At 34.7% G+C, this 26,419-nt stretch overlaps 1 protein-coding gene across 1 annotated transcript; it reads right to left on the bottom strand.

Moving 5' to 3' along the window:
* Positions 1-1,670: 1,670 nt before the first annotated feature.
* Positions 1,671-24,186, bottom strand: LOC137398940 (protein smoothened-like). The gene is made up of 13 exons (XM_068085106.1): positions 24,097-24,186; positions 22,465-22,970; positions 22,095-22,307; positions 21,054-21,235; positions 20,359-20,587; positions 19,373-19,496; positions 19,197-19,277; positions 10,621-10,729; positions 6,439-6,612; positions 6,057-6,199; positions 5,798-5,935; positions 3,238-3,394; positions 1,671-2,600 (listed from the first exon to the last, which is right to left on the bottom strand). Exons 2-13 carry the CDS (start codon positions 22,900-22,902, stop codon positions 2,135-2,137), a joined length of 2,454 nt encoding a protein of 817 aa, XP_067941207.1. The 5' UTR covers positions 22,903-22,970; positions 24,097-24,186; the 3' UTR covers positions 1,671-2,134.
* Positions 24,187-26,419: the final 2,233 nt, after the last annotated feature.

Genomic DNA, 26,419 nt, shown 5'->3' with positions numbered 1-26,419 from the left:
AAAGCTGATACTGTACATTTATCCGTACATGTACAGCCATTTATGTTTTTCCAGGTATAGATTATTTCTATACCTTAACCATGCATTGCATGCAGTTGTTGAATTTCAATCAGTATATATAATTATACATGCATCTATATACCTACATAACCTATCTACATGTTCAGTCAGAAAGAGAAACATTCCTAAATGCCATGATCGAACCTATTGCTAGGATTTAAGCATGTTTTGGTTTTACTACACATACCTAGTTGTTGAACCTGTGACCTTTTGATTATGTAATTTGAACTAATTTCTCGCACTCCATTCTGCAGGATCTTACCGAGTTGGGTCTACTTCTGTAATGAGAATCAAGGCCTTCTCGTTAATAAGTAATAGTTAAGTTTTTGCTGTTTAATGTTTAATTTTGTCCTTGGCTGTCTCTTTAATTGTTATATCTGCTCTATCTCAGATCTTGGAGTTACAAGTTAAATACTCCTAGCTAGTATTTGTAGGTTGGGAGCCGACCAGTAGACGGCAAACCATTAGAAGTTAGCACACATGTAGGTTTTTGTGCTCTGATCCTCTCTAATTGTGACAAGCTCTGCACTTGGACAGCAATGGAAGCCTTGCTAGCTGTTGGGTTGTTATTTTGCATAAGTTAAATTGAAATGAAAAGCTTTTTGCACAGAGCTTTCCAGCATGCATTAAATGGCTAAGTGTTAACTAGTAGCAGTAAATGTTGTATACCGGCTGGCTGAAATGAGGGTGTCTACTGTCATAATCGTGTTTTAATAATCATTATACAGCCTGCTTAAATTTTTTTTTATGCAGTCCAAATCTTATGGCTAAGAACTTGATTTATTATTTAAATTTCAAGGATATTAATGTATTTGTAGATAGGTAGTGTAGGTAGTTACCTATTCATGCTATTGATACTATTATGAAATCAACCAATGCAGTTATTTGTACTTTGTCAATCTCGCTTCTATTGATGACATAGTAGCAATGATGATGGTTATTTCCAGTCAAATTTATGCCATGTTACTGTAGGTATACCTGATCATCAGATTTCGAGATTTTTAAATCAAGATCAACGGTTCTTCCTAAAAACTTGCATTGCCGGTATGCTTCAGCCACAGACTAGAGTTCTATCACTGGAATCATCGCACTTTTACTCTCCACTTTCAGTGATTTAGATTTTTCATTTAATTCTCACCCTTATTCTTCCATATACATGTACATGTATAAATATTTTATGTCACTATAAGCACTGTTGTCCCTGAACGGTCAATATGGATGCTATCTGCCTTTGTGTGAGGTCTGACAAAAGTGACCATCATCCTGCATCGCCTTTTCCTGTGCCACTGGGATACTCCAACTGTGATATTTTAGATGATATTACATATCAATTTGGTAGACCTATTTAAACACTACCTCTAATTGGATTGTATTGTCCTATTTTCAAAGTGAGCTGCTGTGACTTCGTACTAAGTGTCATGCGACTATGTGGATATATCTGCTGAACATATAATCATGACCAACTTTGGCTGTAGCCAAGTTTAGGTAATAGTAGTTGCAAGACTAGTAATACTCTTGGAGAATACAATGTCAAAGACTGAATATTTGTCTCTGTAATAACACCAAAAAGGAATACTTTTGTTTTGGTATAACTTTTTATTTGTTTAGATTTTATTACAGATATTCTTTGAACAAAAAATTGAAATGTGTCGGCTAAATTAGTCGTTCATTTTGTTTGTTCGTTCTTTTGTAACCGGGTTGTACCAGATCACTATTTATGTGGCCTGCATAAATATACAACCTCGAATGAGTATGTACTCTGCCACCACAACATTTACATAAAAAATTCTAACTGTGCTGTATTTATGTCGTTGTCCTATAAGTTACTGCATTTACATGAAAAGCAATTTATGAATATAAAACTAGATCTAGTTCTGTCCATATGAAATTTGTTAAAAATTTGTTAAAAATTATGTAAAAACTGGAATAAACTATAATTTTTGGTAAATAGCCAACGCAGATCTTGCAGTTGAAAATAATGTCTTTCATGTAAATCCTTTGAATAATTCTTATATAAAAACATTTGAACAGGTACAAAAAGGAAGTTAGAACGAACAAGTGGACAGCCTGGTCTTTATATGGAAATGTCTGATAAGTCATCATCGGTTCCATCAAGAGCACCATTGATATATCCACTATTTGGAGTTTGCACAGACCTGCTCTTACCATCTTTACACTTGGAGCTTGTAGCTGATGAACAGGCTTTGTCCCGTGATTTACGACTGACCTTGTGACAAGACTCATGAGGAGTTGATGAGTTTGAAGTGAACATTGAGTAGGTGGCAAGAGTAAGTTGCTCTAGATGAGCTGTGTTTGTTAGACCAGCATGCACGGTGCTGTCCAAGCTGCTCCTTTTACTTGCTAAGTCGTATGACTCACCACAGTCAAGACTGATATTGTGAGCTGAGGCATCACTGCCAAGAGAGGTTGAAGCATTGCTGATTTTACGTCTAAAGTGAGCCTTGAAGTCGTCTGAACTCTGATGGCGGGAGAGACCATCCTCCCTGTTGTCAGCACTTGGCCGACTGGTTTCGCCTTTCCTATAATTTTAGGTTCCAAATAGACATTCGACACAAAATTGCATGCATCTATATATATATAAATCTAAGAGTTTGTTTGCTGGTTTGTCGTATGTCCAGTTATAGCTATAAAAGATGCTAACGAAAAAACTGTTGCGCACTGGAATTGAACTAGGAAACTCTAGTCTTGCAAACAGTAGCAAATACATGTGGGCTATAGTTGATATCGATTGAAACTGTTCATGAAGCTATTTGGATAGCTCTTGAATTGATTAAATGTATTGCAAACCAAAGCTATTCTTTGGGTCAATTCATTTCAGTAAATCGAATTATTTGGTTGTTTTATCATTGATGTGTAGAGGTTTTGCCTTAAGCAAAAAATATAGTAGAACAAATAGCTGTACAAAAAACAAAATGTTGATGATCTATAAAAGATTATTGAATCAGCGACGCTGCTTCAATAACAACAATAGCAAATCTAGTGAGAGCAGCATTGCTTTCACACAACTGAGGTCAGATCTCATTGGTAAATCTATTTATCAACAAACTGGTGTGTGTAGCCACAACAGGTATTTACACTACGCACCATCAGGTGTTTGACCGGTGTGTGCAGTCAAGCCTTTACTTGAAATATACTAGTTATGGAGTTATTACATACATTTTAGCTTGGAAGGCGGCTATGTCAGCAGGATTTAAGCCTTTTGACCTCTTGCGGCCTCTAGTATATCTTTTCTTTGCAACTTTTGATGATTTCTCAGCCTCACTCAGCTGAGAGTCAAGTGAAGCCCGTCTTGATGCTATCATGGAAGATATATCTATAAGGAGAAATGCATGAAATTTGGCCAGATTATTAATTTATGCCATGTAAGATTGTATTATTAAAAATTCAGAATAGCTATTTATCAAACACTTAGAGAAAAAGGTATAGTGTACATACATGCAAGTAATACTAGTAGTAGTTAAACTGTAAAGTGAAAGCAGGTGGAATAATTGCTTTAAGCTGTCAAGACTTTCCTTACAAAAAGATTTAACGCAACTCGACTAGTGCTGCACGATATCTTTGCATGTACATTAGAGATGCCCCGATTCTAAATTCACCAGCCGATTCAGATACCGATCCGATATACCGATCCTAATTGAAAAATAATCCGATTCAGATACCGATTCAGATCTTTTGTGTTGCATAGATAGTAGCTCATTTTATTATGCAAATACAAACATAATGCAAAGAAAACATGAATATTATTGTATTTATTTGTTTGCATTTATGGAAAAAAATATATACATATTCACATACTGACATACCGTGCATGTAGTAACAAAACAGTCCATGTTTCTTGTAATTTGTAAATAAAGGTAATTACTGTTAGTGGTACAGTTCTATCTGTGATAACGAAGTCCCTCTTCTATTGTTAGATGAACTGCTGTGCCTGTACAAGTTTATAGCAAATCAATGTTTCCTTCAAAAACCGTTAGTGATTCAATTATCTCAGTAAGACGTCTCTTTTCTTCCATCATTATCAATGTAGCCAAGCGTCCTGAAGGGGGATTCCCTTGCAACAGATGTTGGAGGACAGGCTACATACCGATACGCCACTGGGGTTACCGTTTTTTGTACAATACAAACGATTCATTGTATCGTCAGGATCAAGAGAGTGATAGATAACTTTATGCGTCGACTGTTTAAATTACTTTTGTAATGCTAGTAAATAGAAATATTACACTGTGTTCTTGTTTCCCATTTTTGTTATCTTGTTCGTGATTGCTTGCAATAAAACCTATCGCTGTAATTGGGAAATACCACACTTTTTGTTTACGTTCTGGCTAAAAAGTTTCCTTCGCTGTGTTGATCAGGCTATAGACATGAAATAAATTGTGTGGCAGGCCTGAAATTCATTAAGTAAAAATAAGAAGCTTACAGCTGATGAATTTTTAGTAGTATAGCAGGTTAAAATACAGTTTTCTGCTAAATGGTTGATCTGTAAAAAGTATCGGCAGGTTCAGATTTTTCAAGAAAAGATCGGCCGATACCGATTCAGATACTTGACACTCATATCGGCACCGATACCGATTCCGATACCAAAATCGGGGCAACTCTAATGTACATTCGATTATTTGGTCTCAAAATATATCGAATATCAAAAATATCGAACATTGGAGTTGTCTTTTTTTGATATATAGTGTTAGCCTTTAACATGAACGATATGAAAGAATATTGGTTAATATCGGTTGAAAAACAGGAGTTGTCACCTCGTTACAATAAAGAAAATAGACAACTCCATTTTTGCAAAATATTAGCCGATATTTCGATAAAATATCGGCTTCGATATTCATATTGACTTGAAAACTGACCAAATATAAAATTATGCACTGAAATATATCGTCATATCGAATTATATCGTGTTATCCTGCAGCACTAGACTCGACTAGATAAGCATCGTTACAATATATTTTTTTGCACGGATGTGAATACATGCTTGCAAATGCATCAAAATATAGTCATGACAAATATTAAAAAGTTAGCTATACAGTTTGTAATTAAATTTAATAATAAATACTTATTAAATATGTGCTTACCCATTTCATGGAATGGGGTGTTTTCATGAATTTTTTTTGTCAGGTCAGAATTGGCAAAGCATTCTAAGTGTATTTCAGTTGCATCAATGACCAAAATGTTTACTAACTTTTTAAAAGTTCACATCTCATTTTTAATTGAACAGCCCTTCGGCTCATAGCGCAAACTTAATATCTGCCCAAAGCAAACCCTCTATGATTTACTTTGAAACAAAAAAGATAATGATATTTTACGCCTCTAAATATTTATTACACAACAGGGAAAAAGCAATGATGTTGAGGAAAGTTGGCAACAAATTGTGCGGTGAAAGCCCATTACAACTTTGGATGCTTGTATGAATATGAAAATAACCCATTTCTAGCACTAAAAGGCAGCAAACTATATATTTTTGGCATCATCAAACATTTAAAAAACTAACACATGAAAATTTAAAAACAGTTACTCTATTTTAAAAGGAGCTATGTGCTAAGGAATACAGGCGTTTTTAATATTCACTGCTTCAATTTTTAAATATTCAGACCATTATATGCCTACAGACAATGAGGCCTGCTGGCGCATTTTTAACATTATAGCACAGCAAGACCGGTTTACTAGATAGCTACAATAGCAGGTACAGAGTCGAACTAAGCTCCTAGACGCCTACCTGAATCAGAGTATCGCCGTAGAGTGCCTGCCACAGGCAGGGCCACGCCACCGCGTCTTGCTACCAACTTTGGCATCGCCTCCATCCAAGCAGAAGAGAGTTCTTGAGAAGTGACACTGCCAACATCCATCTTCATTCCTACAAAAATAGTAAAGATAATGAACACATGCAAAAACAGATAACTATTCGAAAAGCTTCACAAAATACAAAAATAGTTTTTATAGGAGTAGCAACTGTTCTAAATGACAACTTTCTTTACCAAGTGGATCATCATGGGATGTATGGAAATCAAGAGAAATCTTTCTGCCAGTCTTCTTTTGCTGTTTTTGCTGGAATGCCAGCGCTATCATCCTATGACGACTTTTTAATTTCACAGGTTTGTTGGTGGGCATTCGGAGGATTCTAGAAAATGAACCAAGCTAATCTCATCACCAGCGCGAGTAACCAACACAGATGACAGCAAAGCAACAAAGGTAATCTTAATAAGCCATCACTTAAACTAATTCACTTTTGCAGTTGAATCAATAATGACACTTACTCACGAACCTGAAGATCAGACACAGTACATATAACAACAGCCCATTGATAAAAAGACAAAAATATGTTGTTTCAAGAACTACAGAATCTAACACTTAACATACTTTCTAAAGAATCTCTTCCAGGTGTCCCTGCTGGCAGCAGTCCATGTCCAGGAGCTCATAAGGATTCCTGAGCCAAAATAGGCCAGTATGTTGAAGTAGGTCACAACCAGACTCGGTCTGTCAGATACTTGACACTCGACTGGTTCACTACTAAACCTTGACTTGATGTGACAGCTACAAGAGATGACAACTACAAGAAAAAGACTTTCTGCTGAGCGTTGATCTCACTGTGTACATGAAAGGCAGTGAGGTATTTGATGTAATCAGTGGTAATCTTTAACCCTGTTAAAATCAATTAAGACTGAATAACTAAGAGAATAAAATAACTAAGAGAATAAAAATTAATAACTAAATAATTTAGCACAGTCAAACCTTGACTTACAATGTTAACCTGTTCAGTTACTTGCTTCGTATGCCAAGATCGTAGAAGAAATGGAGTAAGGATTTTTAGACGCATGTATTGTATTTTATTTAATGTTCCACTGCTCTAAAGACTTAGTATAAGCAAACATTTAAGATAATTTCATATAACATTTAAACAGAATGAATTATGTAAGATTATGTAAAAAGTTAAATATAAGGAACAAAATGATATTTAAAAACTATATTAAGGCAATAATTAGGATGAATATACAAGAACCGGATGGTGCATAAGCAACTGCCATGATAGAAGTATGGAGTTGTAAGTTAACATAACTTTTTATATATATATTTTCTTGTTTTCATATTTGATATTTTCCTAATCTTGTCATCAATTATTAAAGCTAATCTCTCTATTTTCACCAGTTTCCGACATCTTTTTGTATCACTTTCGAGTTCTTCCTCATTTTAACTTATAGGTACAGAAATTTGCTCGTCGTATTCTCATGTTTGTTGTTTTACGTCTGAGCAAACACTACTTTCTGCCTTTTTCACAACTACAGTGCACCCTCAGGATATGATTTTGATCCGTGTTCCAGGGTTGGCATCGTATGATAAAAAACCATATGTAGGGGTATAGAAACTATAGTAATTATATAATGCAAACATTCCCTAGTGAAAATTGTCAAAATTTTATATACCGGTAAGTGCTTTACATATTAAAAATTAGTATGTTCACCTTAGTAACTATAGTCACCTACAGTAACTTTAGTGTATTTAGTGGTTATGATCTGCAATAAAATGTAGCATTATAATGTATCGTAGGAGTTCTTACCTTCAAAACAGACGTACAAATAACATAAATATTGAACTCACCTCAAATAAGTTTAGCTTACTAAACACACACTTAAAGCTAAGCCTTAGTATGTATTCTTAACTGTTTTACTGAATTTCAACTTTTTATCACTAAAATTTTATCAATTTCTGTCTTTGCTTTCGTTATAACCTTTAGTGGACCTGTTTAAAACTTTTTTTAACTTAATTTGGCAAGAAAGCCCGAACGATGCTGTTTTCGTAATGAAGTGGATTTTTGTTAGCAGGTTAGGAGAAGTTGTTTAACCACTGACGTTCTGCTTGAAGAGATCGCAACTCCAACTTTGCTATTGGTTTTCAAGGTTGACTTGCAACAAAATTCACATTACAGTTACTTGGTATCAAAAAATTCACCACGTCTTTTTACTCTGCTGTGTTTTAGGTGCAAAATATGTGGAAATGTGATTACAAGCTCTTAAAAGTTCAAAAACGAACAGTTCATCACCGCCATCACGAAACCGCCGTAAATTAGAATGAGATATGAGAGATGATTGATAGCAGAACTGTAACTTACAAGGACTAGTGAGCCATTGTGCAAACTTTTTAAAAAGTGATGAAACTGACAAAGGTTGTATTAACAATTGATTATCTTCGTAAAGAACAATGCATCAAAGCCAAAATGTAAGCTCCTTTTCAAAAGCTATGCAAAAAATATAGCCACATTTTACAATGTGGGATATTCAGTGAACATTAATTATATAACTCGTAGCAATCAATATTATAAAATAGTTGTCAGTGTCAAACTAATAACTAAAACACGGTTTGTACCATGTGCATCATATTATACATGCAGGTGTGCCAAGTTTCAATTTTAAACTTTGGCAGGTTCTCTACCCATGATTTTCAATAATGCATCAGGAGTGTACAATACAACTCCTTGCTGAAATATGTATTAGCCCAAGTAAATCCTAAGATTAGAAGAAGCTCTCAATATGCTCTAATTTGGGCTAAAAGTGAGCAGTTACACAACTAAAATGAAAAGTATTATGAAACACAGAGCTACGCACATTTGCAGAGCGTTCGCATAAGAAGTTTTTTCACACAGAACTTTTTTCCGCTCATGTTGCGACACATATTTTCATTGGACGAATTAAGTGAATAGTTTTTGGTACAATCAGAAAAAAAAATGCTCACACATTATAGCACGGAAGAATAGGCTCACATTCTTACTCAGACTGAATATTATTGGCCAGATAGGAATGCAAAAAGCTGTATTCTATTACGATTTTATTATGGTATGATCACAGTTTCTTGCAATACAAAATATCGTTATTACAAATTTCGCACTCTTGCGTCCATGCAATAATACTTGGCTGTACCTTAACTACTTAGCTATATTGGAGAATGACAACAAGATAGCAATTTAATTAAAATAAAGAAGCAGGTCTAAAAAATTATGAAATTAAGTTGTTAGGAAAATTTGCCTAGTAATCACTAGCACCAGTTTTACACTGCTCAAAACAACTAGAAGTCACATGCAAGGCTAAATTCAAGATAGATTAAAAATTTTAACAGCGATTAGGGAAGAAAATTTAAACACGTTAGAGAGATTTCAACAAATCGATAAAAGCGACATCTCGGTTTTAAATCTTAACCAACTGAAAGTATCATGAACGATATCGATACCTTTTGTGATCTGGCTGGAATAGCTCTTCAGCGCGACAATAATGCATAGCAATCTGTACGATCTTAAATGAAATGAACGGCTTTATCTTACTTGATAAGTGTGGCACATATCCATCGGAGATGATTTTAAAACGTCTTTGAGTTACCAAAATCAGTGTTTGATACAAATAAGGACTGTTTTATGCCTACCTCACAATAATGTGTGTTGATGTCTCACATGTGTTGATACTGTTCATAAGCCTACATAATGTCTGCAACGACTAACTAAATTTGATAAGTGGTTGACAACAATGACCCCAGGTCACTTTATCAATTTGGCTTTTTAGTGAGCTTTTCAATATTTGCATGTACAGTGGAACCGCGGATCTCAAACGCTTTGGGTCTCGACTAATTAGGTTTTTATACAAAAAAATTGAGATTTGTTTGTCTCGGATCTCGAACATAAATTCGGTTCTCAACCAAACTGGAGCATTCGCATCAGAATTAAACGTTCGCAACAGCTTCGGAAACAGCATGGCATCATTCGTTAACAAAGGGAGAAGCAAGTCATGCTTCATAAAATCTTTACAAAAAGGAAGGAACCATCTGAGACGACATCCCTCTACCAAAGATATTTGCTAGGGAGACAACTCCTCCAGTCGAGTTACCCTAAACTTTTTTGGACTAGGATTCTCCTTCAAATATGTGAAGTAAACATGCCAATGTTGTTTATATTTTTTTACACGATTTTGATTTAACTGATCTGTTGCATTCTTTGCTGTTTCATTATCAATTTCTGCAATTTTCGGTATTGTATCCTAACCTAGAATGTTTTCGATGTTTTAAGAGCAGAGCATGCGAAATGTTTACTTTTTGTTTTCTGTTTTCATCATCATAGATAAAAAATATTTTATTAAAAATAAACACGATCTATATCTACCCGTTTTTATTTATAGTATGTAGTATACAGTACAGTTTACGGTGTAAAATGTTCAAAACTTACTTTACCGAAGTTTTTTTCTCAGCTTGGAATGGATTAAAATTTACATAGGCCTACATTAATTCTAATGGGAATAATTGTTTCGGATCTCGAACAACTTGGTTCTCAAACAACCTTCTGGAACAGTTTATGTTCGAGAACTGAGGTTCCACTGTATAAGGAAACAGTGAGAGAATTGATAGTTTATTTACAGAAAATTATACTACTACTTACAAAAATATTCAGCTGCAGTTACTATAATTAAATAACGAGTGCTATTAGATTGCGCAAGAAGATTTCACAGTACAGTGTAACTTGAATTTCAGTGCTATGCTTGTATGAAAAGTAATACAAAGGATACTCACAGTGTGAAGTTCCTGAAGCTACGTTCCCACAAATCCTTATAACTGTAGGTATAGATGTGAGCTGAGATAGTGAGTACTAGGAAGATGGCTACCAGAGCCGAGAATACGCCTAAGAAAATTATTACAGAAAATTATGGCATATCTGATACAGACTCACATGGGATTGAACGCAAGGGTTTACACCAAAATTTAAAATCTTCAATTCTTGGTAACCTCATAGCTGGTATAAGCCTACCGATATGTTACTGATATGCTATATACTTTTCCAATTCCGAAAACAAACCAAAACACATGCTTTCTAATTAATTTTATTGCCAGGCGTTTTCACTCTCTATAGAGGCACCAGTTGCTCCTTGGATCATACCAACTTACACACTATTTTAAAGATTCTGCTAGCAACATCTATTTAATACACTATTCTTAAACACCCTCATATAATTGTGTCGGTATTTTGCTTACATTCTATTCCAGACCTGAATTTTGCTTAATCAATAGTAATGCTTTATCGTTAATTGAAAGTGTTCATCCTAGGTAAAAAGACAAATATTAAATAATTGAATGGGATCATACGAACTTCATTTTATTTTTATTAGTTATGTCTTCTTGAGTAACCACGTCCTGATTGAATAGCGAAACCTCACACATCCCAAAATTATAACAACTAACATAAGATATACAAGCCAGCAATTACAAGGGCCTATTTTAATAAAAGGGACTTGACTTTTTCAGTCAATATTAACAAGCAATCCTGTGCAAAATATGTTATCAGCTACAGTATATTATAGCAGAGCACTCAGCAACAGCTTAGCTTGTCGATAGTCTTATTCAGGCAATGCCTACAATCTCAAATTCACGACTCTAATATCTCGTGGAAACTCAGATCCAGATAACCACTGGATTAAATGACTTGAAGGTTGACTTGCAACAAAATTCACATTACAGTTATTTAGTATCAAAAGATTCACCATGCCTTACTCTGTTGTGTTGTAGGCGCAAAATATGTGGAAATGTGATTCCAAGCTCTTAAAAGCTCAAAAACGAAAAGCCACCGTAGATTGGAATCTGTTTATCTCTCTGACGTAGTCATTACAGTTTGGTTATTGTCTTGTCAGGTGATGTTCTCACGTGAATTGAAAGGCCAATAAAAAGCTCAATATAAAACTTATTGTAGCACTAGTTTACAGTACTGTATTGTCCTATTAGGAGACTCCGGAACCATCCGGAGCACTTTTTTTCTGTCAAAATCTCGGAAATTGCGAAATTGGCAGTGTACATGGTGGAAGTCATTACATGGCACTAAAATTCACAGGCCCGTATTCCCTGAGGCGGCTGGGTAGCTGAGTAGCCCCAACCTTTTAGTGATCTTCGGCGACTAATTAGTAAGAATTTCAGTCTAAGCTCATTCACTTGGAATTTCCAACAACTAATTTTTACCTAGCGCTCTAGCGCAACTAGCGATGAAGTGGAGAGGCTCACTAATCTAGTATGTGTTTTGCCTGTTTTCTGCATTGAAGCGAATCCAAACATGGATGAGGAACACCATGGGGCAGGCTGCCTAAATAATCATCTAATATTACACAAATATAAAGATGTTGAAATAGATACAGAATCAGTTGTGAAAGATTTCTGCCATAGACACATTGGCAGAAGAAGAGCTTTTTAAAAGACAAGTGTCAAGCTATAACAATCAATCTTCTATGTACACATGTACATGTATGTTTGCAGGCCAAGTTTGTTGCTCATTGTATTCCTAAGAGGCCATAATTTAAACATAGTAAGTTTTAAGCAGGCCAAGTAATCTATTTGTTGTCTTTCCCTGGTGCATGTAATATATAATTTAAACTTATTTTTGTAACTGAAACAGGTGTTCTTAAATTTAAATTTTAAAAGACAAGTGTCAAGCTATAACAATTAATCTTCTATGTACACATGTACATGTATGTATATTTATGAATATAAATGTAAATATACATATATATGGTTACAACTCAAAGCCACGTAACTCTGTAGCTAGCTCTCTTTGCAAGACTTGAAATGACTCACGTTGGCAAGACCTGGATATCCACCTTAAATAATACAAGATACACTTTAAAATGCTCTAATTTTGCTCTTAATTCTCAAAAATTTTTCGGGGGACCCCTCCTTCTCTGGGAGGGCGCTTTGGCTCCCCTCCCAGACCCTCCCGGACGGCCGAGTCGGGCTTTCGGACCTCTGGCAACTAATAATTGACGGTCTCCTGACCACTTTTTCTTTGGACAATACAGCCCTGCTAGTTTATGACAAACACTTCGGGTTTTACCGAAGACCCCGTATCAAATATAGATGCTCGCTACTTTACAGTTTTGTTTCGGCTTGATCTAATCATCAAGTCGTAATCTGATCATGTGACCCATTACTTCGAAAATAATTTTTGCAGCACTTTTCGATTATCATAGGTGACCAACAGGCTCGTCATGATTATCAGACAATGATATGTATTCCTTCGAGCTAAGGTTAAAAAGTTTAACGAATTTTTACGGTAAGTTATAAGATATCAGTGCTAAAAGTGACAGCATTACAATGACGATAAAACAGACGCGTAAGAATAATAGACATGGTTTTATTGAATACGTGAAGTATATTTGTAAAAATATTTCGACGAATAAGGTTGCATGAAAGTGTAAACAGAAACCATTTACCACAACTACGTCACATTTGAGCGGTTTTGGAAAGGGAATCCAAACTACGGCAGTCTTTGCGGCTGTGATTAACTGTTCGTTTTTTAGCTTTTAAGAGCTTGTAATCACATTCCCACATATTTTGCACCTACAACACAACAGAGTAAGACATGGTGAATCTTTTGATATCAAATAACTGTAATGTGAATTTTGTTTCAAGTCAACCTTTAATGAGCTCTTAAATATCACCGTACAGCACATGCATTGGTAATAGGCTAGAAAAGTGTTCTTAAAATTGTACGGGTGACCATGCCAGTATACAGCTGTATACGATAGATGCTTGAACCCAAGCATTGTGAACATGAACAGCACGTGACGAAAAATTTGACAAAAAGATGACTAAAATGACAAAAAATTAGGGAAAGCGATTTCCTATTTTTTCATATTGACACAATAAGGTTATTAAAAAGCACACATTATTACATTATGTATCAAACAAAATATCAAAACAAATGTGTAGGAAAAACAAAAAAATTCATTAATGAAAGTTAGGATTATAATTTTTTCAATTATATAGAAGCAGAAAGTAATTCATTTTCATAGTTATTAATAATTAATTTGAGCTTAAATTTTAACTTTTTTGCTAACCTATGTGACAAAGATTGAGATGGATTAAAATAAAATTTTCACTGTAGCCTATGACAATACTAATGAGATATACTGTTCTAGTTTTTGTGCATGACTCTGTAAGAGTAAATAACTCTAAAATGTTACTTTTGACTAACAGCTTGAAAGATAATCTATTGAGCAGCAGTATATTATGTTTGATGCGAATCTATTCAAGCTATTGAGAAAGAAAGAGCTTGGTTGAGTTACTAAATTGGCTCTATAGCAAGTTTATCAAAACTAACACAAGATCGATGGCTTATTAAAAATGAGTGGTGTGATGGTGAATACCTGTACAGTACTAGAATAGTGATAGCCATGAAGAATTGTAAATCTTTTACATTTGCAACAATTGTCCCACCTCGTTTTACATTTTATATTTTTATGCCTCAACACCAAAAACTTAGCTCTATTGGGTTACCTCAATTATCCAAAGGTTTTAATAAAAGAACAGAAACTAAATTCCTCTCGAGTATGTCTTGCTATGTTTCTACAGCAAGTTCAACTTTCATTGGAATCACAAAGAACTTTATAACTGCTTCTATTATATATATTCATCAATCACACAAGCTCAAACAGACACAACATGTTCCCTACATAAATTGACCAATTTGTTTACTGCTTCTTCAAATTCTGTTAGTTTTCAACTAGCAGTGAGATATCAAACTAGTTTTTGTTTAACAAACTTCCAAGTTTCAGAGATAATTAAAAAATAGGGTTTGCTGTAGCTTAGAACTTAAGCTAGAGCTTGCTAATTTTGTATTAAAATAAAAATTGTATAAAATAATTCTTAAAAAATTAACAATTTCAGGATTCTTTAACCATTTTGAAGATCTTGAAAAAAGCCGAGGAACCGGTGCAAACAATGGTCCCCAAGTTGCAAACACCAGTTTTGTTACGTGTAATTTTTAGGGTATAGATTCTCAACACTCTTAAAAAAAACAGCAAAATAAACCTCTGATTCACATATTGATCATCGCTAATGATTTGGTTATGATTATTTTATCTGTGAGCTTTATCTAGACCGTTTTTTGTTGCTTTTGAGCAGCCGTTATAGCCAAAGTTAATGTTTACCGGAAGTTATTTAAATATTATTACATTAGTATTTAAGGACCTCCAGCATGGCCACGATATCTGTGTTAGTAATTAAATAGTATCTAATTTATTTCTAAATGCTTTAAATTGCTTTTCAAACAAATTCTGGTAGAGCTATCTTAGGTGAGCAACTTCATTTTTGTTAAAGTAATTTGTTTACTTTTTTTACAAAAGGTGAAATGCTGTTTTCGGCTTTATGGTTGGTACAATATTTGAATTTCCTGATGGAAAAATTGAAAATTATTTATAAATACATTATCTTCAAAAGCTGCCACAATAGTTTAAAATGGAAGAGGTAATTTACCTGCTATTCATCACTAACCAAACAATGCTGCATTGAAACCATAGGACAAAAACTCCGATAAAAGTACAGAAGAAGCTCTTATAACGTATACCTCCTATAACGTTAACGTAAATTCCATATAATGTATCAAATTTATGCAAAGTTTTTGCTTCATACTACGCAAGGGATTGTCAAGTAGGGGCAACTTCTTAAATTCGATTTTAATGGTTACATATATCATCGCATTTGTGAAAAACACGCCGTCTGTATATAGCGTTATATCTATATTTCTCAAAGTTTGTGTGTGTATTCGTGTATTCGTCAGTCGTTGTGATTGTTTAGCTATGGCTATTATTTTAGCATTGCGCCCACGTGTTACAATGCCCCTGTTAGGAAATATTTTGGGACCTAAGTATATGCAACACGATGCTTTTTTGTCTTTTTTTCGTTAGGGCTAATTTGTTCTGCCCCACGATATCAACAATAATTTATCCCAAACTTAAAATTTGGCAATTTGTGCACTGATTATATACGTTATTAGGAGATATATATTGCTCGCCATGGCGAGTTCAACGTTATCCATTATAGTAGAAACCGATAACACAGATAAATGATAAAATTTTAGTTAAAAGTTTGAAGTTAATTAAAATACATACTACAGTTTCCTGAAAATATGTGAATAGTAAGCTAAATTCATTCAAGTTAGATTCAGCGTTTATGTTACACACCTGTCTCGAAGGTGAAAACTCTTCAAGTAGTACATTGTAATTTTATATTATCTTGCAAATCGTTACCACAAAATGCACTAAAGTCAATGTAGGTACCTGTGGTTAACAGATTGTTTTGTTACTATTTGTAATGATGATGATTTTGATGATTTTTACCAGGAGGTGATTGCATTAGATAATTACTACGGGTTTCTACAGTGGTATAGAAACTTTCTATACCACTCTATTTACGTCTATAGCCTATGATACTTTTCGCATGTCAGTGTTGGCATGTGATTTGGCATGCCAATTTTTGCATGCTAACACTGAAACAAACTAAGATCATATAATTGTATACCAAATAATTTTTCATTGTAATCATAGCAAAACAGACTATATTTAGCTATTACTTGCTAAAGATTTTACGTTTACATTTAAACACCTTTACATATTCATTTTTCATCCTAATTTATTTTAACTAAACACTTCTTTCAAGTTATGAAGTTTAAAAGTTACAGTTGTTGGAAAAAGTTTAAAAACCTTTACAGTTGTTTTTTTTCTCTTAATTTATTTCAACTACACAAAACACTTTTCTCATGATATGTAGTTTGAAAGTTAGAATGGCAAATGTTGTTATATATTAAATACAAATCAATTTTCTGTTTAAAGACGTTTTTATTACCCGGGCAACGCCGGGTAGTACAGCTAGTCTACTATATATACAACTTACATGACATTCTAGTTCGTCGTGATAGATCGTTAGATGAGTTAGATCGTTAGAGATACTCACTCTCCTTACGAGAGAGAGTATCGCTCGAAATATCCCTGCGCATGTACCGACATCACGGCTCACCATATTTATCAAATTTTAGTTTTTTCGCTGCCATGTGTGGAAATAAAAGCAGCCCTGAACTTACAGTACTTTAGAGAAAGGCTCAATAAGTTCATCTGCCTCATAAAGTATTTTGGAATTTTGTATATGTTTAAAAGACAATCGTGTGATAAGTTACCTCATAGCTCATCATTAAATAGCTTCCAATCTTTACAGTAATTAAAGATTACTGTAAAGATTTCTCGATTTTGGACACTGTCGACAAAATTGAGAATAGGTAGCTGCACAACCGTTAATAGATATTTAAAGGCGATCGATTGGTGCAGGTGTTACAGCGGCAGTCCACCAATCTGATTGTCACAAGTTGGAGTGACAATCGTTGAAAGTTCTTTCTATCATAATCTTGACCACCCTGAGTACAGATAGACGGCGAACAAATAGACACGCTTTTTGTGTAGTAATATTTTTTGTTTTGCTTTATTGTAACGGAACAAAATATTTGTTATTAGTTTCACCTTGCGGAATAGACTTTGTTGTCTGAAAAAAATAAACAAATCATTGTAAATAGACGTCGAATATGTGCGTTTACCATCAACTTATTGTTAAAGCACATAAATTACATAATTTTTTATTATATATTTCAATACATCAGAGTCTTGGCTTTCGAATGAGCCTATATTCAATACAAAAAGAATAATAGAACTATGAAAAACAGGGTGTCAAAAGTGTGTCCTGCAAAAAAAAAACACTTGGTTCAGGTTCTCAAAATGTGATGCCATTGAGGCTGCGCTTTTCTGCGACAATCAGTGCTGTTAAACTCAGAGAGCACTAATAATAAACTAGGATTCTAGATAATCAACAATGTGGGGGGATCGTGCTAACGCCGACCAATACAAACACATGTTCTGGGTGAAATTTATAAACAATAGATTTCGGCATCCAATCACAGGGCGCTGTCAATTTCAATGTCATTTGTCATCCTAACAACAAACGACCCGATCTCATGGGCTGTAGGGCCAAAAGTTTGACATCACTGTTACTACTGATAATCAATAATATGATAACATAATATATAATAATAATATGTGGATTAATCAGTAAACATGATCAAACATTTAATTTATGATATGATATTGCATTTTAGTATTACTTGATACAAAAATCAACACCGCTCTTCATTATTTCAATTATATTATCCTTTCTGTCACTTTTTATTTCACAACACCAAAGGAATGAAGAGTAATTAAATCAGAAAATCATATTGGGATCACTTGCCACCAGTAATAAGCTCAAAACATGACTGTTTTCGGTTTAACAATAAGCGGTCCAAACGTCATTTATGCCGAAGTCTATTGTTTATAAATTTCACCCATGTTCTGGGTTAATTAATTATGCTTCAATAAATGTACTGTCGTTGATAAAGGTAATGAAATCACCTCGATTAAATTGTGACCTGCGGTTGCGTGGCCCTAGGACTATATGTCAATCGCACTTTCGCGAGATCACGCAATGCTTGAAACTAATTAGTCTCAGTCGCATCCCTCAACATCACAATAAAATGAGAGGGCTAGTGCATAATATCATCGGGAAAACATAGTATGGTGCTTGGAATCTGAGTTATTTATCATAGAAATAATCTGTACATAGAGAACTAATGACACTGATTCCTTTGTCATCTTCATTGGTTCTCTGGAGTTGTCCTATCTTCGCCTGACACTAGCGTCATTATCGTAGTTGATAATCATAAGCGGTAAGCAATAAAATAGGCGGTAAGAGTACACAACACCGCATATGAAAATTGTGACGTCACAATTTCCGAGCCTATGCCAGAAAACATTTCTGCGGTAGAGCTCTGGGGAAATCCTATAAACACCAACTAATGTCTGTCTCACCATGGCAAACAATAGCTCATTCGAAAGCCAAGACTCTGATGTATTGAAATATACAATAAAAGAATTATGTAATTTATGTGCTTTAAATTATCGCAATCATAGTCTATAAAACCAGTGACATTGATCAGCAAAAAGGAAAAAGGTTGTCGATACAAGCTAATAATATTGCAGTTACGATGAAGACAACAAATTAAAAAGTTGTCTAGTTTTTTCTTTTTATATGGCCAAAGGAGTGAGTTTGAAAATATCTTGGAACAGATTAGGCAACTTACATGTATTTTACTGTTCATATAACATAAAATCCTTATAATGTAAACGTTCCTGGAATGGACTATTTACGTTGTATGAGCATCTACTGTACAGCAAAATTTGCGACTGACCCTCTGATATTAAAGATATTAATAATTTCACTTCTGGTTCGAGAGAGCTGATACATAGACTTACCCAGTCGGATCATAGTGCTTGTTATTTTCTTGTTCCTCACACCGTCATCAGTTGTTCTCAACTTGTATAATCTAATAATCCCTACAAGACATTTAGCATTACTAGATTATTCAATTGATCGAATACAGAAGAAGTTTAAATCATCATGACAAATTTACAAAGTACGGCCAACTGACCTTCAATTAGGAAACATATGCCGACACAAAATGAGACTGCTGCCGGAAGCAAGACGAGGAATGTTGTTGCCAACTTGTCACTGCTGCTGATGAAACATATTCCAGTAAGGAACTCTCCATCTACCTGAATAAACAGACAGTATTCATACACCAACATGTACATGTAGAGTTATAAATCTGAAAGACAGCAATTGATGGAACATAAATGCTTTGTACAGTCATACCTCGATTTATGAGTGTCCCAACATACGACAAAATTGAGATACGAGGAACATGCCGAGAAAACATTTTGCCTTGAAATACGAGATGGTTTTAGATGCGTTCGAGTATGCGAGAGGCTTTTTATGAGAACAGCGTCACTTGATCTTTCTTGCCAATCAATCGAAAAAATTTAAAAAGGCTGACTAAAAGTGAGGGTGAAAGGAAGTTAAAAAGCGACGCAAAAAGAGCCAAACAAAAAAAAGCAAAAAAAACTGAAAATGAAAACAAGTTGAAATTAAGTTTATTGCAACATAAGATTAAAACCTATTTTTAAGTGTGTGTATAGTAAGCTAAGTGCATTTAAGTTAGCTTCAAAGTTTATGTTAAGTTACATGGCGACACAAAAGTGTAGAGTACTAAATGTGTTGCCATCAAGTCTCTTTCACGCCGCCATTAGCTGCTGCCATCTGTTTCGAAGGTACTAACTCCATACAATACTGTACATAATAATGTTACATTTTATTGCAGATCATAACCATTAAGTAGTATTTGTTACGTCATGAGCATAGGTGGTGAATTAAAACAATCAAAAGCATGTTTTCCATCGTAATATCCTGTTTTAGGTGTTTTTTAGAATGTGGGAATGAATTAATTAATATACAGTTATTTAATAAAGAAAAATATTGATTTGAGATATGAGAGAATTGTCATCCGAGCTCAGTCTTTGAACGCATTAAGCTCGTATGTCAAGGTATGACTGTATTACTTGCAAGTGACTGACATACCTTTTTTAGTGACAAAGCTATGATAGCACAGATGAGAGGTACAGCCCATGCCGCTATATGAAAGTAGGCTATCTTTTTCTTGAGTTTATCATCCATACTGCCAGATTGCAGCTTCTTGAACTTGACATGCCACGAATAGCAAAGAATTCCAAACCAAACGATAGCAGCCATCATCGTATAATAAACTATGAAGAAAATGACAGTACAGGCTGCTGTTTCCTTTTCTTCGCTAAAATAATAGCAATACGGAAAATAATTATCAAAAAATGTTATTCATTTGGATAAAACAAATAAGCAATGTTTTACTTTTAACATAAAGGGGCAGACTTGATTTTCTAATTCCTTACACATCATCGGCGTAATCATACATGTACAACAATTCTTCAAGCACAACACCGCTGCTTTACTGCTTAGATGTGAGCTTTTAGAGCAAGCAGTCTCTCACTTACCTACCCTCTCAAATGTACAAATTTGGTGTATATAAAACTAAACCTAACCTACTGAAATACTAAATAAACATCACCTTTTAAAAATAAACATAATGGATGGTAGTTATAACATAAAGCTGTTTATTAAAATGTCAATACAAACGGTAATCGTTATCAATATTGTAATACATATGTGTCTTTAGATAATACTAGTTACATTTATATGTAATCGAATACCATCATTAAAATGCCTAAGACAACACTCACCCGGTGGTAGGCTCCTTTAGTCGCACTGTTCCATCTTTTCTGCACACGATACTCGCCTTAGCATCTTTGCTCGCATACTGGGCCAACCATCCGATACTACCCATCCAGAAACACACATTCATGTAAAAGATGATGATGGATGGATACTTTGATGAATTTTTCCAGTCAAGAAGAAATGTAACCTGCAGTAATTACAATCTTAAGTTATGTTCGGACAAAAATAAGGAAGCTAACTTTGGAGGCGTAAATCTAGCGATACAGGCCAAATGTGTTTAATGTACATAAGGAGCAAACATATGAAGCTAATTTTTGCATTGTAAAAGGCCATAGCATCATGCTAGAATAAAGAGTCCACACCTGTTCAAACTATCAGCATATTAAATATGGATTGGTTGATAGAGAATAAAGCTTGTGTATGTAAAAATTATTCGATCTCCCAAGACGTTTTAAAGCATTACTTTGCCTAGAATGCAAGAGATTTAGGTTTATGTTGAATAGAAGCGGCCTGACAAAACAGTTTCATGAAACAGCTAGGGCCTGTAATCAGAGATCCTTTGTAACACGAGCCGATGGGCAGACCAAGAGGCAATTAGGTGCCTCATGGAATTGAGAGCAGATTGTTTGTCCTACTAAGTGGTATGTCAACCGGAGAAAGGCTTAAATTAATATCTGATTACAAAATGAATCGAGAAACCACATCCCGCAGGTTCTTTTTAGCAACTATTGTGAACAAAACAAAGGAGAATTAACCTCGGTATTGCCCAAAAAGAAAGTAACAGATGCTTAACGGCTCGCTCAAATTTGATGAAGTTAGAACCTTAAACAAACAGTTGACAAGCACAACGCATAAAGATACAATTGAAATGAATTCATCAGAGCAAACAGCAAATGTGAAAGGAGACAGAACAGTTGCACATGATCTATCAAGCACTATGGTACACTTGGTTATTCAAAACCAACAATAATTTGATATGCATTTTTGCATATGCAGACTCAGTACATTTAGCCTGGCCATGCAACAAGGTTAGTACTTGCACTTACAGCAGCGAGCATGGTTAATAGAAGAGTGCAGAATCCAAAGACACCAATAAAGCTATAGATGTAACGTAGCTCTTGTTGGCTGTATACTGCGTTCTCACATTGCTCACCGCAACCATCAATGGACTTGTAAAAACTTGCTTCATTCGTCGTACTAGTCAAAGGAAAGCTACAGCTCACATTATCGTTAAATGACATTCCGGTGTATGTCTCAGCCTGTATGAATACAATGATAGCAAAAGTTACTCCAACCAATGAAACTCTTGAATTAAGCCCAGTTAGTCTTGAGCCAGTAAGTCTTGATTGCACTACTGAAAAAACTCGAGAACTCAAGTACGCGAGAGATTATGCAGATATAATAGAAGCAGCTTACCGTGCAATCCGCACCTGTAGAGAAATATGGCTGATTACATTCAAGAAATTCGGGCCAGCCACCATCGATGATTTCTTCTACAATACCACACTGCCTCTTGACATTTTCACACATATCCCGGCGATACATTTCTAACTGAGACTGTTCACACTTAGGCATGTAGACAGCGCAGAGCAAGGGATACAAAACATCCCAACACCGTGGCACGCTTTGCAGGCTCTCCCACATGCGCAGATGATCCTGTTGTGATCTAAGGGTTGAGCTATTTACTATGTCCAAAGATGTTTGAGTATATTTAACCTTGCCTCCGAGACAAATATTGTCTTCTCCAATAGACAAACAATCGGCGACATAATGGCAACTCTCACTACTATAGGAAGAAACGGTCCCTCCAAACATGAGAAGAAGCAAAAGTGTGGTGAGTACACATGACATCATCTTGGACACTTAAGATGCTGCTACGCATTGTCCATAGGTCCTAGTCGTCTGAGAAGCACCAATCATTCCTAAAATATTTTACCACATATATTTACATATAATAGTGTTTTTGCGCAAATTTTTCAATAATTTTATGTTGCAGTGTATAAAAACATCAAAAAAATTGTTCAGTTTTTTATTTTCTAGTTGTTTTGAATAGAACTAAAAATGATCTGTACACTTTTGTAAATACTGAAGTCATCAATTATTATTTGTCCATGCTCTTGCGTGCTATTAGGCCTGTTTTATTCAAGCTAAACAGTTGTATCAAATTTCATATGAATCAAATACACAATACGGATTTACTGGCTATTGAAACAGCGCATGCCACTAAGCTGCAAGGAAAAATACAACAATGACAACTCCAATAGGCTGATGAGACTTTCACGTACAACACAACTTAGCTAGTACTACCCAAAGCTTTTCATAGCAACATCTTGTGATCTTAAAAATAAATTTATGCTATAATAACAAAACCAGCAGCTCATCAAAATAAGCATGGTAAAGAACTAAAATTAATTTTATTTTGCATAATTTGTTTTGCTTAGGGCCTAGTTGTTACAAAAATCTACTTTAACTAAAAATGAAAATAGTCAGTTTTCAATTGCGAAATGGACAGAAAATATTAATACTGGCAGATTTTTTGCTTAGTAAGGAGCTAACAATTGCAAGAACTGACTTATTGACCACAGCATGATGGGTTTTCCAAATGAAAACGAAATAGTGCATAAAATTCAATAGCTTGACACAATATCAACATCAAAAGAGCATCAGAAAAAAACACAGCCGAAGCTAGTTTGTTGCTAGCCTTTTAGCCAATGGAAAAAGCCATAACAACTACATTTACTAAACAGCTACCTAACGGGCTTTCCCATTTTAGAACAACATATATGTACCTGTCCAATTTCCAAGTTTACAGTTCAAGAAATTGCTCAAATTTTAGCTCTTTGCTTTAAGCTTCAATTACTGAAATACACTGCCAAAGAACTAGTCCGTATATCATTGCCAAAACTTAATATGGATAACTGAAACTGGTAGTCAAATACTCTACAAACAAACATGTCACATCTCTATAAAAAGTGGTTCAAACAAGTCGACCATATACCACATTCATTTGCTTAAGAAAATAAGTGAAGCAAGAAATCGTTACCCTACCAAATGAATTGTGTGAAAAACGAACGGCCATATCAAGCACGAGCAAAATAAGCATGCGAGTTTAGAAATAGTCTGCTGACTGCGTGATCTCCAAGGTCGGTTTGCGTTGAAGTAGTTTTCCTTTGATAGGCTAGTAACGACAACGAAGTTGACACAGCGACTCCTTATAGGAATTTATAAAGAAAACATCGAACACTCGCACAGAACGAGTGGACAACTCAGAATATAATAATTTTTACGTAGACGGTAGACCTACATTAATTAGTAGTTCGGCGTTCAATGCGCGCTATAAGAAACCCAGCAATACTTTACCTAGCGATTACCGCTAACTCTTTTATTTGGAGCAGACGCATTCTCTTTGCGCGCTAGCGTCTTGAATACGCGTGGTTTGTGGATAAATCCGGATAAAAGGAGTTTTATTTGCTCATCGGTTATTGTGTTTTTGCTGCTATTTGGGCCCTTGTGTTCTAGCTACTCTGTGTAACGTGCGTTAAATTACATTAGACGATGAAAACGCCGTTATAGACATTTTCAATTTGTTTTCAAGACTGCTAGACTATCAAACCCTAGCGTTAATAGAGTCAGTCATTTCTGCTGAGACTCAGCTATTTTATTTTGGGAAGCATTGATATTAAAAGAAAAACATTTGCATTTCTTATTAGAGAGAAAAATATTCTTACTTTGAAAGATTAGCTTTACCTGCGGTACTCAAAAAATACAGTTCATCAGTTAAAATCTTTGCGAAACTAGTGATTATGAGAAAACCAAGTGCTCAGCTAAAAGAATCAGGATGTGTTTGCTTGTAGTGTTTTGTATTGAATCAGTAATGCTGGTGGTGCTTTATTTAGTTTAGCCAAACCAATGAAGTTTATTTGAAGCTTATAGCTAAAAAAAATAACCGCAAGGTTATATGAATAAATACTCACTAGAAATTCCCCTGTCATACAGCCCACGACCAAAGTGATAATGGAAAAAGAAAGGGTACTGCTGGTTGAGAAATGCAATATTAGCAGTCAAATGGCACTGCAGTGCAATAGGAGAAATGCAATAGGAGCTGCAATGGACGCTGTAATGTACTGGGTGTTATTATGTACAACAAACAGCAATAATGAAAGGAAAAGATTATATGTTTATATCTCTCCCCTGCAGTAAGAGAAATACAATATTAGAAGTAAAATGGCAAACTGCTGTGTATTATACATAGGCTAGGGGGCTGTATATCACTGGTCATAGCAACCAATATCAAGAAGTTGTGATATTTATTTAGATTTCTGTATTTATATCTAAAAAATTATGCTGAATTTAAAAATCTAACAGTTTTTAGCTGGTTGTCATAGAAATAGATGTACATCTTTAAAAAATTGTAGGCCTGTTACTTAATTTTGTAGATATTAAAAACAGTTTGGCAGTACCGCGATATTGGGTACCGCGATATTGGGCACAGCCACAGTATCATCAACAAAATCTTTAGAAAAATAATAACAGTAACGTATTGCATTGTCACTATATACATGTACTTCGATCTTTTAAATTTGAATGATTATTCTTATAACTAATTATTATAATAATCTCATAAAATCGAATAAATATTCTTACAATTAAATATTGTAATAATCTCAATCTCATAAGAATTGTTAGAAAAATATCATCGTCATTTCCTTTACTTTCACTGCTTTGAACATCAGTTGGAATACCAAAGTACTCATTATAAGTGTCCAAAATGTCAGAGTCCGGTAGAATCTGCAAAAAAAAGAATTGATTACTTTTCAATACTTCTACATTAATTACATAAAACCTTCGGCAATTGGACAATGTCATAGACTGATGAAATGTGCACGTTTTTTCTCGTGAAATGAGCACGACTTAATGGTTCTACTCTCTGTTGCACGGCCTTATCGGCGTTTCGTTGGCCTGTCTTAATTTTGATTAAAATAGGCTTGTCACGTTTTTATTTCAACTTTAAGCCAAATAAATCTGTTTATTTATGTATAATCCGATCAGATGGGTTAGTTTTAGGATGTTGCGGTAACTTTTCAAAGACTTGGTAACATATTTAAATATGTTTATATGTGTTTTGTATCATTATTATACTTAAACGACTCTACACAAAAATGGTTAAATTTTTAATGAGGTTTTGGTACAAGGGTTTGGTCACGGCCGTTAACGGATAATTTTTCGAGAGTTGTGTGAGCATATGCATTTATCATAAATCTCCCAGACAATCGCTTCGCTTGTGTTTGGTCGTGGGACAACCAGCATCCAACTGTACTTAAAAGTATCTGATTGCCGACTATCACGAGGGGAGGACTAGTAAAACATCAAA

Source organism: Watersipora subatra, chromosome 1 (genome assembly GCF_963576615.1).
Source record: "Watersipora subatra chromosome 1, tzWatSuba1.1, whole genome shotgun sequence".
Taxonomy (NCBI): Eukaryota; Metazoa; Bryozoa; class Gymnolaemata; order Cheilostomatida; family Watersiporidae; genus Watersipora; species Watersipora subatra.
The sequence above is the reverse complement of the archived record's forward strand: the minus strand, read 5'-3'. Positions and strand labels throughout refer to the sequence as shown.